Below are 15,403 nucleotides of genomic sequence, written 5' to 3' on the forward strand. Positions count from 1 at the left end.
TTTCCCTTGGCTATATGGGGTTGATTGAAGCTCCTTAGTTCTCACAAAGTTGTTTTATAAAGTGAAATAATGGAAAACATTTGGAAGTGGTTCAGATGCCATGAATACATAGCTTCAATGTACTGGAGATGCTTTTATATCAAAACTGCAGCTTTCAAATTCTATTTTATAGCAGGATATGTACAAATGAACCTTAACTTGTAGTATTTTGCTAATTTTGAATGATTCCTTAACTCTCACCTTATTAACTTGATTATTAGTTTTTCCAAACTTGGAATTATTTTGGTTTTGCTCAAGCCCCTTGATTTCATAACCTTTATAGCTAGGAAAATGTTTAGTCACTAGCCATTTTTCCTTTGTGATTGCAGTGCTTTATTGTATACATATTTTTGTTAACGATTTTTTTGTTACCTATATAATATCTCTTTATTTCTATGCTTTTTTAAGTCAATATTTTTAGTGTTCTAAGATTATAAAATGTTGTCTTATGGTTTGTGTTCTTTAAGAAATCTTGGGCCATGAACCTTCCAGCTAAAAATGATAGCTCTTAGTGAGAATTACAGAGTAACTTCATAGATTTTTCAGATTTGTTTTATGTTGAATCGGTGTTTAGAACAAATGATGGGCATGGACAGTCAACTACTGGAAATAAAATATTAGCCTTTCTTTATTTAGAAGTTGATCTGATCATAGCTGAGCATATTTTTATGAAATTTTCCCACTGTTTTGTGGTAGCCATACTTACCCTTTGTATGAAATCTTTCTGAGAAAGATTTGAAGTTTTTGCTTGTTGCTTCCCATTTACCCTCTCAATTTTTTCTGTATTGCTTCCCATCTACTCTCATTTCAAATCCTGGCCTTTCCTGTCTTGTACTAGTTAGAATTTAGACTTTCTGAAACTCTGCTTTTGCAGTTATGGCCATACCTACTTCCTTGCTGTGGAGTAAAGAGCTAAAGACAGAGCTGTGGGCCACAGCTACAGATAGGCCAGTAGAAGTCACAACGAAGCTGTGAGACAGGGGTTGGACTTGACTTTTGAATGCTTGGTTGTATTTTCACATACCAGACCTATAGCCCAAATCCAGGTTTTTTGATACCTTGTGTTATTGCCACCATTTTGGGCCAGACCAAGGGATTCCTAAGCCTGATGAGGGTTTGTATTCTTTTTCCTCACCTCGTTTATATACTGTGTCCTGGAACTCATATTGGTTAATACCCAATAGCAACACTTTGGGATGTAGATTCCAGTTACCATAATAGTAATACTAGTGGCAAATCTGTTGTTATCTGCTTTCTTTTTATGTGAAAAGGATTTTCCATCATGACATAGTTTACCCAGGAAGATAGTGGGTTGCTTGTTAATGCAGAAGCTGGATGACCATTTGTTAGGAATATTATAAAAGGTATTCTTGAATTGAACACAGAGGATTGGATTGAGTAATCTCAATTTTGAGATTCTATGATTTTAGGTAACAGAAATACATCTTAAGGAATCCTAAAAGTAAATACTTTACTACTGCTGTTGTGAGCACTACCAGCATAATCTGCAGATATGAGCCATGTGGAAACAGGCATGAGAGAGAAAAACAAGAATATAATTCCTTGAAAATGACATTGTGTTCACAGGATAGCAACTCTTTATTTTTGCTTCTTGTGTGCTAGACATTATCTGTTACAAATGAAGTGCACGACTTGTATATACTTTCCTCCTCATTGTAATGAGGTTTTTGAAACATGAGCTGGGCAAGGAGAGGAGTAACATCTTTTAATGTAAGTCCTCCTTATACTCCCCTGCCCCACTTAAGTATTTGGAGTATGTTTACCCATGATAGAAAAAAAGAAATAAAAAGCTGAAATGTTAAGGAGACTTTAATGTTAATGAAGAGACTGTTTGATATTACTAGCTGAAATTACCTCTTACTCATTTAAACTTACTATTTATTCTCTTCCCAATCTTTATAGAGATATGGCTTTCAGAAATGGAATTTGGGAAGTAAGAAATTTGTTTATCTTTCTTGCTTTGTTTTGGTTTCAAAAGTAATATGTACTTGTTATCAAAAAATGTTGTAACTAAAGAAATATATAACATGGAGACTTAAAGTCTCTTGAGTTCTTACCTCCTAGAGATAACCATATTTTATAATTTGGTAAATTAGAATAAAAATTAATAATAAATGGGTAATTCTCTCTCTTTTTTTTAGATTAAAGTAATAGCTGGTATTTTGAATCATCTGGTCCGTAATCTTTTCACCCTAAATGTCTGGTATTTCCAGATGGTTTATTTAGATTTTATTTTTTATCTTTAGGGAGATTATACGAAGAAAAGCTGTTCTGGCATTATATAAATTTTATCTCATTGCTCCTAATCAAGTACAGCATATCCATGTTAAGTTTCGGAAAGCACTTTGTGACAGAGATGTTGGGGTCATGGCTGCTTCCTTGCACATATACCTTAGGATGATTAAGGTAAGTTGACATTTTGAGAAGTTACTGAGTAGCTATCATTAGAAAAATATAACTATGTAATTAAAAGAAAACTCAGATTTTTCAGTAAACTGTGTAAGTCACATTTAAGTTTGTATTATTGACCCTTTAATAGTAATTTTTGCATGTTGTTAATAGCATGAGTTGCAGACACATTATAGATTTAGTTTTCTTTTTTAAATGCCTGAAATTTTTTCATGTTATGAAACAAGCATGGAAAAATGGTAGCTCTGGAAGGTGGTTGAAATTTGCAGATTTGTGGGTTTTCAAGAAGTGGCTGCTTTTTATACAGCTTCATGGGATACTTACAACAGCTTATAAAAGTGAGGAGAGCTGGTGGGGAATGTGTAAGGCACAATCTGCAGAAGCAGTCCCTAATTGTTTTGGCACCAGAGACCAGTTTCGTGGAAGACAATTTTTGCATGGGTTGGGGAGGGGGAGGGTGATTCTGGGGATGAGTCAAGCACATTATGTTTATTTTGCTCTTTATTCCCATTATTATTACATCAGCTCTACCTCAGATCATCAGGCATTAGATCTCAGAGTTGGGGACTCCTTGTCTATTGTGTTGATTCCATACATTGATTCTGTGTTAGAGGAGGAAAGAGGATTAAATATTATAGTAAAAATTTTTTTCTAAATGGCGATATGGGTTTATACTAACTCAGCCCCAGTGTATTGCCTGAAACCTTTAGTGTCTGAAAGTATATATTTGTGAGAGATTTCATCATACCGCATAATGCTATTGAAATAAATTTAAAATTATACAAACTGAAAGTTGTCTTTACTTTTAAGCATTGCACGTTCCAAGTAGTATGGTATAAATAGATAATTGATATTAAATCTTATTTTCCTCTAACATTTATTAAACTCTGAGAGAGCTATTATTTCCCTTCTAAAAATTTGTCCCTGATACATATAAAAATTACAGTGAAGAGTCTAACATTCATTTTGAGAATATGTATTTAATTTCCCTAATTCAGGCAGATGGTTACTAGACCATAGTTGTGATCAATTTGTAATGTATATAATGTTGAATCACTGTTGTACACCTGAAACTAGTATAATATTGTGGGTCAACTATAGTTCATTAAACAATATAAGATGAAAAAATTTCCCAAGTCCGAGAGAGTAGTCTGATAGATAATCAAGGCACGCTCATTCAGAATCACAGATATGTTTAAATAATATAGAGTTAATTAATTTTTAATAAGCAGGCTTGCTGATTTGGGGAGTTTTGAATGTTCGAGTAATGTTGGTTGTGCTCTTCCACCCAGAACATAATTTAGTTCAATTACATGGGAAGTCTTTTGCAAACAAAATTGAGAGATTGCAAACAGGCCTTGATTTTCATCTAAAGTAGAGAGATTACTTTTTTTTTTTTCAGTATGCCAGTTCTTTTCAATTTTTAATTGCTGATACTAGCTATTAAAAGTTCTAAGATGTAATTATCGAACTTTGGAAAGGTAATTAAACTGGTGTGTGGGACAAGTAGGGAATGGTGGAAGCTTTTAGGGGCATGATTCACTTCTGAATCTGGTCACCAGAAGAGTTTCATTGTGGAAGGAATTGCACAAATCAGAGGACTGTTTCATTAAATGTGAACAGGGGAATTCTAAATGAGCATATACCAAGTTAGATTCTGCATAGCATTTCAAGCAGATCTGTTTTATTTTTTGAGATATTGTTATTAACAGAAAGTTTTTTTGTTTTATTTTTTGAATATAGGAGAATTCATCTGCATATAAAGACTTGACTGGGAGTTTTGTAACGATTTTGAAGCAAGTGGTTGGAGGAAAGCTCCCAGTAGATTTCAATTACCACAGTGTACCAGCACCATGGTTACAAATTCAGTTGTTGAGAATACTAGGACTTCTAGGAAAAGATGATCAAAGGTAAACTCTTCTAAGTAAATTTGATATTTTTAGGCTTTAGTCATGTAGAGGTTCATGATAAACCAGATTCTCCCAAAGCTTAGTTGACTTAGTAGTGATAAGTAGGCCACTGTAAGAAGTGTATAAATTCAGCTTGTTGAGATAATCCTGGCTTTCTGCTTATCTAAGTCCACTCACAGAAAAAGTTACCTTTGGAGCTCCATATCTTCTGTGAAACTCTCTGAATCATTCTAGTTTGGAAGTTGGGAAGCTTTTTTATAAAAAGCCAGATTATAAATATTTTAGACTTTGTGGGCTATATGTTGTCTATTGCAACGTGTTAACTCTGCTGTGGTATATAGCTCAAAAGCAGCCATAGATAGTATGTAAGTAAATGAGCACAGCTCAGTTCCTGAAAACTTTATGGATGTTAAAACTTGAATTTCATATAAACTTTATGTGTCATGAAATATTCTTTTGATTTTTTTTAACCATTTAAAAGTGTAAAAACCATTTTAGCCTATAGCCAATATAAAAATAGACATCTGGCCAGATTAGGCATGCAGACTGTAGTTTGCTGACACTATTGCTATAGTGGAACAATTCATTTTGTCTGAATTACTTTTTTAGGCAGTAATTTTATGAAACTTTTTGTGCGTGTTTTTCTAATTACATATATGTTTCGTAACTTTTAATTTTGCTCTAGTTTTTTAAACTTACAGAAAATTTCCAAGAATAATACAGGGAGCTCTCTACCTAGATTCATCAGTTATTTATATGCTTTATCATTCTTTCTATCTCTTCCTGTATGTGCATGTGTGCACCCATTATTTTTATTTAAATTTTTTTTCTGAGCTGTTTGAAAGCAACTCGATTTATTCCCCTCAAGAGCAAGGACCATTGGCTGAAGTCCCTGATGTGTTTCTATCTTGAGAACATATTATTAATCAGATTCTGACTGTAGAGATATGGTTTTGTTTTATACCGTAAGGTACATGTATTTGCTAATTCTTTAGTCTTGCCATACTACCGGATTGTCCTCCAGGCTATTGCTCCTGGTAAAGCCCTCTCAGCTTCAAGTCAGAATCCATCTTTGGTGAGCTCCTAATGAACACCAGCTGGGCTGTATCACTCTTGGTATTGCTATTTTCCTTTTTTCTATATTTATGAATCTCAACCTTGATTGAAGCCTGGGGTGAAAACCTGGAGTTGGTGGAGCAGACGCATACATTAGAATTTTTGTTTGTCCATTGTGGAGCTGTAGTTGAAGCTCACTAGAATTGTTTTAAAACCATTAATTTCATAGTAATGCATTCAGATCTCATTGGTCCAAAAAGATTTAATGCCATCATATGTTGTCAGAAAGTTACTTTGTAGGCTTAGTGAATTTACTAAATTCGTTAACTCATTATCATCCTTTGCTTCAAGGATGAATTTGGAGAATACATACAAAAATGAATATGTTTACAGAGTTCAGAGAGCTCAGTTGAATAGAAATCAGGCTTAATTAAATGAGTAAAGAATATATCTCCTTTACAGTGTTATGGACATTAAAATGTTTTCTCCTTTTTTGTCCCAACTCTAACGAGGTTTTATGTTAACGTGTATTTCTTAAGACATGATATGCTCAATTTGGCAAAGTAAAAATGTTATTTTATAACAGGATTCTAATATATTTAATTGTAAGTATTAATTTACTGGAAAAGTCTTACATTCATGGTCTTTTATATCTATTTGAATATTTTTTATAGCATTCTGCTTCTTAGGTTATTAACATTCAGCTCAATCATGTCTGCAAATGTTTCCACATTTTGTGTGGTTAATTTTAACTCCTACATTGGCTTTTAAAATTGGGAAATTATACTGTAATGTTAAGTGTAGAATTACCAGATTTTTGGGGGGGAATATTTGTAATGTCTACTGTATGATTGTTGTCTGTGGAAGAAATGCTTACATAATAAAATGAGGGATTTAAAAATATGGTTCTGAATTCTCAGTTGATATGTATACTTCAGTTAAGGTGCAGTAAAAGTACACGCACTTCAAATTGAGTTTTATAGCTGCATATTTTTTTAAAAAAGAAGACATTTTCTTAGAAACTTGTAACATACATGATAGATAATTTGTATAGCCCAAGATTAGTTTGATCTTTTGTAGTATAGTTTTTCTATAAGAAACTACTATGTATTTCTTTGTTGATGGTGCTTTTTTTCTATTAGTGCTTTTTGATTTTATAAAACATACAAAAATATCAGCTGAGAAGCCATATTTTTCACCATTGGCCTTTTAGAGAGGACTTTTACCTGGAGAAAAGGCGTAGTGGCAGAGTGCCAGGGGTCTATAAAACACTACATTTTTGTATAGTTTCTACCTCAATTCAGTTACTCTAACTGTAATCTGTGACCATAAAGACATAGAATGGTATTTGTTAATTTCACAAAAATATAATTTCTTTAAATGAAAGTTAAAATTTTCTCTCTGAAGAACCTACTGCTGCTCAAAGAAAGAATGATACTTGAATATTTTTTTAAAAATAAGTATTTAAAATACATATAATATACTGTCTGGAATAATCTAGATATGTGAAGTGTTACTATAGTAACTTTAAACAGGTAAAAATATTATATTACAAAGAAAATGATAAAAGATAAGAGTGTTCAATCAAATGAAAACCGTATTTAAAGTAGGTACAGATTGAGGAAAGAGTTGATTGACTTTCCTCATTGGCCAGTCAGCTTTGATAAAGCAGAAGGTTAAACTCTTAAAAAAGTGAAAGTGGAATATTTAAGAAGTGAAATTCCCATAACTTCATAAAATGAATTTCTTTCACTTCTTTTCTGTAGATCCTCAGTTTTAAAGAGAGAGAAGTTTGAAAAACTATGTTTTATTGGGTTATAATACTATAATTCTACTGCAAATAAAATATCTTTTAAACAGGACAAGTGAATTAATGTATGATGTTCTTGATGAATCCTTACGAAGAGCTGAGTTAAATCACAATGTCACATATGGTAGGTAATATTTTTGTAAATGCTGCTCTAATAATGTTTTCAGTATTATAGCTAAATCTGTGTTAGAATACTGTGAATTCCAGTAAATTTTAAATGTTAATTTTTAAGGTGGTTTTGGGTTATTATTTTTCATTGAAAGTATTGAATAACTAATAAAAATAATTTGAAATTATGGCATTGTTTTAAATGTTTACATAAATTGACTATTATAATTGTCTCTCTTTTAAGACTTCATTTTTAAAGAGAATTGTCTCTTTACTGAAAATGTTCAATAGATGGTTCAACAATCAAACATCTGACAGTGAAGATAACCCAGTAGATCTATTCTGTACTTAAGAAAACAGTTTTCAAATAAAGCAGTCTGTCATCTAGTCACCAAATATTTAAGGTTTTATTATTTATTAGTCCCTCTGCAAGATGCTTAGAATACAGTTGTGAACAAAACAGTCTTATCATTGAGCTCATAGCCTAGAGAGATGGAAAGGGACAGGTACTATGAATGTTACAGAGGCAAATTACAGGGTACTGTGGAGCATATAGCAGCTATTCTTAGTTGAGCAGAAGGATAAGGAAGGCTTTTCTAAAAAAGTGATAGTTAAGACAACTAAAGGTTGAATTTGAGATAGATAAGAGTATATAGACGTGGAATAATGAACTTTGTAATGAAGAGAGAGCATCTATTTATGTTAAACACAATTTTAAAAAGTCTTTTAGTGATAGGAAACAAGAGTAAAATGTGGGAGGAGGGAGAACTGAGAAAAGTAACCAGTCTTAATAGCCAGAAAAAGAACTCTTAGTTCTTTATTGATCAGCTTGAGAAAGCTTATTGAAGAAAGTGGGATATTTTGAGATATTTAAGAGATAGAAGTAAAACAGTTTGAATTTTGCCTACTATGGAGATGAGCAGTAGAAGAAGTATTGAGAAATAAAAGTCAAATGAGAAGTCATTTCTTAATCTGGTGAAATACCATGAAATAGGGGATAGAGAGGAGTATTTGTTCTTTCAGGCAATGATAAACTGCAAATCTTAAAGAATAATGGTTGTAGAAACGTAGAGTAGACTAGAGGGCAGAAGTTGAACTGGTTTTAACTGTAATAAAACTGAAGAAAGGATTGAAGGAAGGATTGCATCTGTAAAACTAGTAGAGAAAAAGTAATGTACATGGTAGTGAATTGTGATAGTAAATTTTGAAGGATAAATTTATGTTTTGCATGTATAAATGGTAGTTAAGGTAACAAGCATGGTGTTCATTTATTCAACCAGTATTTATTGAATTCTTACAAAACAAAACCTTAATTTTTATTTATTTATTTATTTATTTTTATTATTTTTTTTAAAACCTTAATTTTTAAACTAGATACAGATTGAGGAAAGAGTTGATTTACTTACATATTCCTCCCTGCTAAATGTGGGAGATTAAAGGAAAAATCAGGTAGACACAGGCCCTGCCCTTCTAAGTGTATAGTATAATGAACCGTTGATGTCATCTAGGATCTTACTGGACTTACCAGGTGGCGCTAGTGGTAAAGAACCCGCCTGTCAATGTAGGAGATGTAAGAGACTGCAGGTTCGATCTCAGGGTTGGGAAGATCCCCTGGAGGAGGGCATAGCAACCCACTCCTGGATTCTGTAGAATCCCATGGACAGAGGAGCCTGGTGGGCTACAGCACACACACAGGATCTTATTATGTAATGAGAAGAATAAGGCATCAGAGGTAAGGATGATCCTTATTGAGGCAGGTGGTTTGGCTAGGAGCCATCGGAATAATCCAAAGTAGTGTCAGAATTTTTCCAGGCAGCTAAAGTAAATTAAAAAGTTGTTTGAGATATAATTATTTTATTGGATAGGTAATATATGCACATGGTTCAGAATCAAAAAGTACGAAAGGGTATACAGTGAACAGTAAAGTGTCCCTTCAACCCTTATCACCCACTCCTGTAGATAACTGCTGTTACCTGTTCCTTTCGATTTAGAGAATATTGTATACCTGAGGAAATAGTTTTAATGTTCTCCATTAGGACATCCTTCTTTTATTAAGATTGACGAGACCAATGCTAAGGACGAGACCAATGCTAACAATTTGTTTCTTTGTAGTCTGCCAATCCAGTGTTTAACCTTGCCAGAGAAACATAGTTTCTGTTTTCTTTTTTCCTTTATTTACTTCTCTTTGTTCTGCATTTCCCCCCATATTTGTACCGATACAGGGTATAGCTTACATTTATCAGTGGTAGAGTATTCTCTGCTGCTAAGTCACTTCAGTCGTGTCCGACTCTGTGCGACCCCATAGACGGCAGCCCACCAGGCTCCCCCGTCCCTGGGATTCTCCAGGCAAGAACACTGGAGTGGGTTGCCATTTCCTTCTCCAATGCATGGAAGTGAAAAGTGAAAGTGAAGTCGCTCAGTCGTGTCCGACCCTCAGCGACCCCATGGACTGCAACATACCAGGCTCCTCCATCCATGGAATTTTCCAGGCAATGGTACTGGAGTGGGGTGCCATTGCCGTCTCTTAACATAAATATTTTATATTAATGTAAACTTAATACACATATTTTATTGCTTAAACATATGAATATTAAATTATAAACTTCATAAGGTCCGGGACTATCTCTGTCTTATTGGCTAGCATATCCCAGTATCTGGCACTGGGTTAATCAGTAATATATTTTAATTGAATTAATAGAAGAGAAAGTTATTTTACTTTTGATTCAATTATCTCATTGGGTTTCAGTCTTAATACTTTCCAAACCATATTTTAATTAAAGTTTCATTATTATAACTTACCTTAGTGTCAAATCAAGAAATAAATTCTATCAGAGCCATTTAGAGTGTATCTGCTATGTGCCAGGCATTGTAAAGTGATATAGAGGATATGAGGAAGTATAAAATATAAGCTTTGCCTTCAAGGAGTTTACAGTATAATGGAGGAGATAACTTATTTATGAAGGCATAATAGCAGTATAAGGCAGAAAGTAAAGGGGGAGGTAAAGGGAATAAATATTACAGGATTCCAGAGGTGGTTAAGATCACACTGGGCTTCAGGGCACCTAAAGATTTATTGATGTAATAGGACCTTGAAAGATAGGATTGAGATAGCCAGAAAGGAGGTTAAAAGCAGTTTTAGGCAAAGGGAACATGAAAGAAGGTGCAGAAGTAGGGGTGTTTAAAACCCCCCACTGTTTCAGAAAACAGTGACTTGCCAACTTGATTGGACAGTTAATAGTGGGAGCAGTGGGGAGGGTATATTGCAGACATCCTCCTATGGCAGCCACAGGAGTTTGGATTTTATACTGTATAAATATGGAGATATGGAATAGTTTTGGGCAGGAAACTGATAAGATGAGAAGGACATTTTTAGTAAACTAGTAAACTGAAAGATAATATAAAATGAAATATAAGGGATAGAACCATTGAAAGTAGATAGAAGTACTTTACGTGTACTCTACCCACTAAGTACACCTAAAAACTCTGAACATTATATGTAAAATAAACACATGAGACTCTGAAACATGGATAAATGAAGGTAGACTGATGAGGGACATTGGCATGTAAGGAATGACTCCAAGGTTAGTACCCTGGGTTTTCTTTTTGCCTTGTATACCCAAGGGTTCTGGAGAGCCAGCTGTCTGAAAATGCCAACAGGTGTAGACAAAAATGCCCTGAAAAAAGCCTACACTCTAGACAGAGGACTCAGGCCAAAAGGGTGGGCTGCAGTCCACGGGGTCGCTAAGAGTCGGACATGACTTCACTTTCATTTTTATGCATTGGAGAAGGAAATGGCAACCCACTCCAGTGTTCTTGCCTGGAGAATCCCAGGAATGGAGGAGCCTGGTGGGCTGCCATCTATGGGGTCGCACAGAGTCGGACACGACTGAAGCGACTTAGCAGCAGCAGCAAGATGGAAAACTTTTAGACAATAGTTTTTCTATTGCAGTCAAGCACCACATAGAAAAAACTATGGACTACCCAGAGCAGCAAAGGCTGAATGAAGAATCAAGATTTCCATCCTCATCAGGTGTAATGAGGTACCCCAACCCATGGAGCTGGTGGTGAAGACCAAGAGGGCAGCTGCAGTTTGATCCCTGCCGTATGTCAAGAGGGACCCTCCCTGGCATTGCCAGTGGAGATGATGTGGGAAGCCTGGGTTTTACATCATCAAGGAACAGAGAACAATGAGGTACCCCTCCCATCTTTCCTGGGGTGGTGGTAGAGGAAACTTGTCCTCAGTACAGGTCACATCGGGAGCAGTACCGGGTGCCCCTTCCTCTCCCAGACAGGGTACCCTCAGCCCCCATCCAGAAGGATCCAGGATCCCCTGCCATTCCAAGTATTAAAGGAGGCAGAATGGAGAAACTGGTCTACCACCCTCATTGGCTGGTACCCCCATCTCCTTACCAGAGTGGTGACAGTAGATAACTTATTTAAAATGTAAGTAAAGTCTAGTCTGAAGGATAATCAGTAGAATTCCTCAAATTTTGTACATAATCCTACCCAAAATATCTATAATAAAGCCACAGTGTGTCACAAATATTAGAACATTATTAATTTGGTAGTTTTTACTTAATGACATTTTGGTTATGACCTGGGTTGCTCTGGAGGAGTAAGCAAAACTCCACATTGCATTTTTTCCTTTAGAAGTCCTCAGAGGCACTTTTGTTTTAACCACTGCAGAGAGGAGACAGTGGAGTGACTGCTTTTTGTCTTTGGACTTAGACAATTGTAGAGTTGGAGTATAAACAGTCTTAACCTCTAAATTATTTTAAAATAATTTAAAAACCTATATTTATTTGAGGTCATTTATGTCTAAGTTGACAAATAAGTGTATTTTTTGAACTATTAATTTTATTCTATATCTAAACTAGCAGTTCTTTTAGGTTTTGTGTAGGTTGTATAGGTTTCTGTCATATATTCTCCTTTTTTTTTAACCTTTAAAAATGTAAGTGTACATTTAAAACTAATAATTTTATATATCAGTTATATCTCAGAAAATATAAAAATCATCCTTAGTTCACAGTTTACAAAGATAGGCTGAAGGCTAGGTTTAATGGTATTTTGCCTACTCCTGCCTTAGTTGATTAATTAATTGACCAAGGCTTTCTTTGTTTACTTCATGAAGTCATAAAGTCAACTTTAAAAAAAAATTTTCTTTGAAAACAAATCTATTAAAAAAAGAATTTTATTTATTATTTTGGCTATGCTGGGTCTTTATTGCTGTGAAGGCTTTTATCTAGTTGCTGGGAGTGAGGGCTGCTCTTCAGTTGCGGTCGGAGGGTTTATGATTGTGGTGGCTTCCCTTGTTGGGGAGCACAGGCTCTAGGGTGCATGGGCTTCAGTAGTTGGGGCACATGGGCTCAGTAGTTGCAGTTCCTAGGCTCTGGAGCACAGGCTCAATAGTTGTGGTGCAGGGGCTTAGTTGTTCTGCAGTATGTAGTCTTCCTGGGCCAGGGGTTTGGTAGGCAAATTCTTTACCACTGAGCCACTGGGGAGGTCCAAAGTCAACTTTTTTTCATAGCACAGAGTAAAGACTTTACAGCATAATATCTGTAAAGATCTTTTTAGGTTCAGTTGACTTTATAGGTTTTCCTTTAGTTAAAGTTGATTCACTTCTTAAAAAGATGTTTATTTCTTAAAAATGCTTATTTCTAATCTCTCCTCTTTCCTTATTTATAAAGTATTTATTTTAGTAAAACTTTTTACCCAAAATGTTTATGTGTATCAGTTGTTAGGCAACTTAGCAGGGTAAAAACATAGCTAGTTGAATATTCAGGCTCTATTTTGTATCTTGTACACGAATAAATGTTTGATTGTTGTATTTTAAACTTTTGGAAAAAGAGCAGAAGTGATTCAAAGATATGATATGCTTCAACCGTGTGTGTTAGTTGCTCAGTTGTGTCTGACTCTTTGTGACCCAGTGGACTGTAGCCTGCCAGGCTCCTCTGTCCATGGGATGAATTCTCCAGGGCAAGAATACTGGAGTTGGTTGCCATTCCCTTCTCAAGGGGATCTTCCTGAGGCATGGATTGAACTGGGGTCTCCTGCATTGCAGGCAGATTCTTTACCATCTAAGCAACCAGGGAAGCCCTCAACTGTGTAGTTGAACTGTTTTTTAAGTCTGCTTATTTTGTTTAATGGTGCCTAAATGATTCTTCTTTACCATGACCAAGCTCCAGCTCTTTGACTCTTGATCTGTAAGAGAGTTTGAAAAATATTTTAGTGTCCATTTTGATCATCTGTTATAGTTATCAGATCTTTGATGAGACTAGAAAATCAAATTTGAGCACTATCAAGATGTTCAGTAGATTTTCTGTAACCTTAGAGGTTAATTTTTAAGTTAATTTTTAAAAAGTGACTCGCGTTTTGAGTACAAAATTTTTGAAATAAATGCTATAGGACCCTAAAATGATTATACTGAACTAAACCACATTGAAATAAACTACATACCAGCTTCTGTGTAAAAGTGGTAGAAACTGCCTGAGAATAACTTATTTTGAAGCATTCAAGGGGTGTTGGAAGTATCTATTTATATAGGAATAATGAATATATTATTTATGTGCCCATTAGAATGTGAGTTCCTTGAGGGTAAGGGTTTAACAATGTCTGACTCATAGGAGGTTTCAGAAAATACTTGTTGCGTGGATGAATATATCATTCTTATCTTTTAATATATATAGTTCTCTCTAAATCGTACTGTGGCAACATGATCCTAACAACTGTATAAAGCCTGAAAATAGTAAAATTCTTATCTTTGAAAAATTTCCATAAGATTTTTGACTAAAACTGACCTTCTGATTAGTTTGTTTTATTAGAAGTTCTACACAGATATATTTTTTATTATGGCTTAATATGATCTTTGAAGTTATAATATTTTATTTTTCTAGCTATTCTGTTTGAATGTGTACATACAGTCTATTCTATTTATCCTAAATCGGAATTGCTTGAGAAGGCTGCCAAATGCATTGGAAAGTTTGTTCTGTCACCTAAAATAAATCTCAAATATTTAGGTAAGATGATTGGTTCTTTTGATGGAAATTACCAAGAGAGCTTTTTGAAATTTGCTGAATATTTGTTTTAAGTCACTTTATGTTATTTAATCTTTGTTTCTAGGACTGAAGGCTCTTACTTATGTTATCCAACAGGATCCCACTCTGGCTCTTCAACATCAGATGACAATAATTGAATGCTTAGATCATCCTGATCCCATTATTAAAAGAGAGGTAAACTGGTATTTTGAGTAGTGTAGGTGAAATGTTAAAATTTTTAAACATTTTGTTGGTCTTATGGAGAGAGATGAAAATTATGGGCATGTGCACATGTGTGTATTTTAACTTTTGAATGCATTTTATTTTTTCTACTGAAGTTTAAGGGATTTTTCTAAAAAGTACTTGTATCAATAACCACAAGAATGGTTTTAAATTGTGAGTTGGAGAAGTTAGGAAGGTGTAACTAGTTGGTGCTAATGGTAAAGAACCCCCGCTGCCAATGCAGGAGACAGAAGAGACATGAGTTTGATCCTGGGTCAGGAATATCCCCCAGAGGAGGGCATGGCAGCCCACTCCAGTATTCTTACCTGGAGAATCCCATGGACAGAAGAGTCTGGTGGGCTACAGTCCATAGGGTTGCAAAGAGTTGGACGCAACTGAAGTGACAACACGCATGCATGCACACACCTGTATAGGATTCCTTATTAAGGAATCTTGTTGGTCTAAGGATTGTATCAATAGAAGACCAGAACTCTGTTTCCAGTTCTTCCTATTAGTATAATTTTGACATAATTTATGATAATTAATTTTTTCATTATTTTTCTTAACATCTACTCTATTCCTTATTGAATCTGTAAGAATGTTGATAGAATTAATAAAGATAGGGACTTCCCTGGTGTTTCAGTGGTTGGGACTCCATGCTACTGCTGCAGGGGCACACGTTCAATCTCTGCTCAGGAAGTTAAGATCCTACATGCTGCATGGTGTGGCCAAAAAAATAAAAAGAATTAGTAAAGATATCCCTAAACTGTTTTGAACTTCTTGCAAGGAAAGGT

General features: G+C 34.8%; 1 protein-coding gene across 1 annotated transcript in view; it reads left to right on the forward strand.

Moving 5' to 3' along the window:
- Nucleotides 1-15,403, forward strand: part of AP4E1 (adaptor related protein complex 4 subunit epsilon 1) — a 65,650-nt gene that overhangs the window by 13,487 nt on the left and 36,760 nt on the right. The window contains exons 5-9 of the mRNA XM_068965179.1: nucleotides 2,307-2,466; nucleotides 4,213-4,379; nucleotides 7,296-7,369; nucleotides 14,247-14,369; nucleotides 14,473-14,582. Coding sequence (XP_068821280.1) covers nucleotides 2,307-2,466; nucleotides 4,213-4,379; nucleotides 7,296-7,369; nucleotides 14,247-14,369; nucleotides 14,473-14,582 — 634 coding nt within the window. The remainder of the gene's footprint in view (nucleotides 1-2,306; nucleotides 2,467-4,212; nucleotides 4,380-7,295; nucleotides 7,370-14,246; nucleotides 14,370-14,472; nucleotides 14,583-15,403) is intronic.

Source organism: Capricornis sumatraensis, chromosome 2 (assembly GCF_032405125.1).
Source record: "Capricornis sumatraensis isolate serow.1 chromosome 2, serow.2, whole genome shotgun sequence".
Taxonomy (NCBI): domain Eukaryota; kingdom Metazoa; phylum Chordata; class Mammalia; order Artiodactyla; family Bovidae; genus Capricornis; species Capricornis sumatraensis.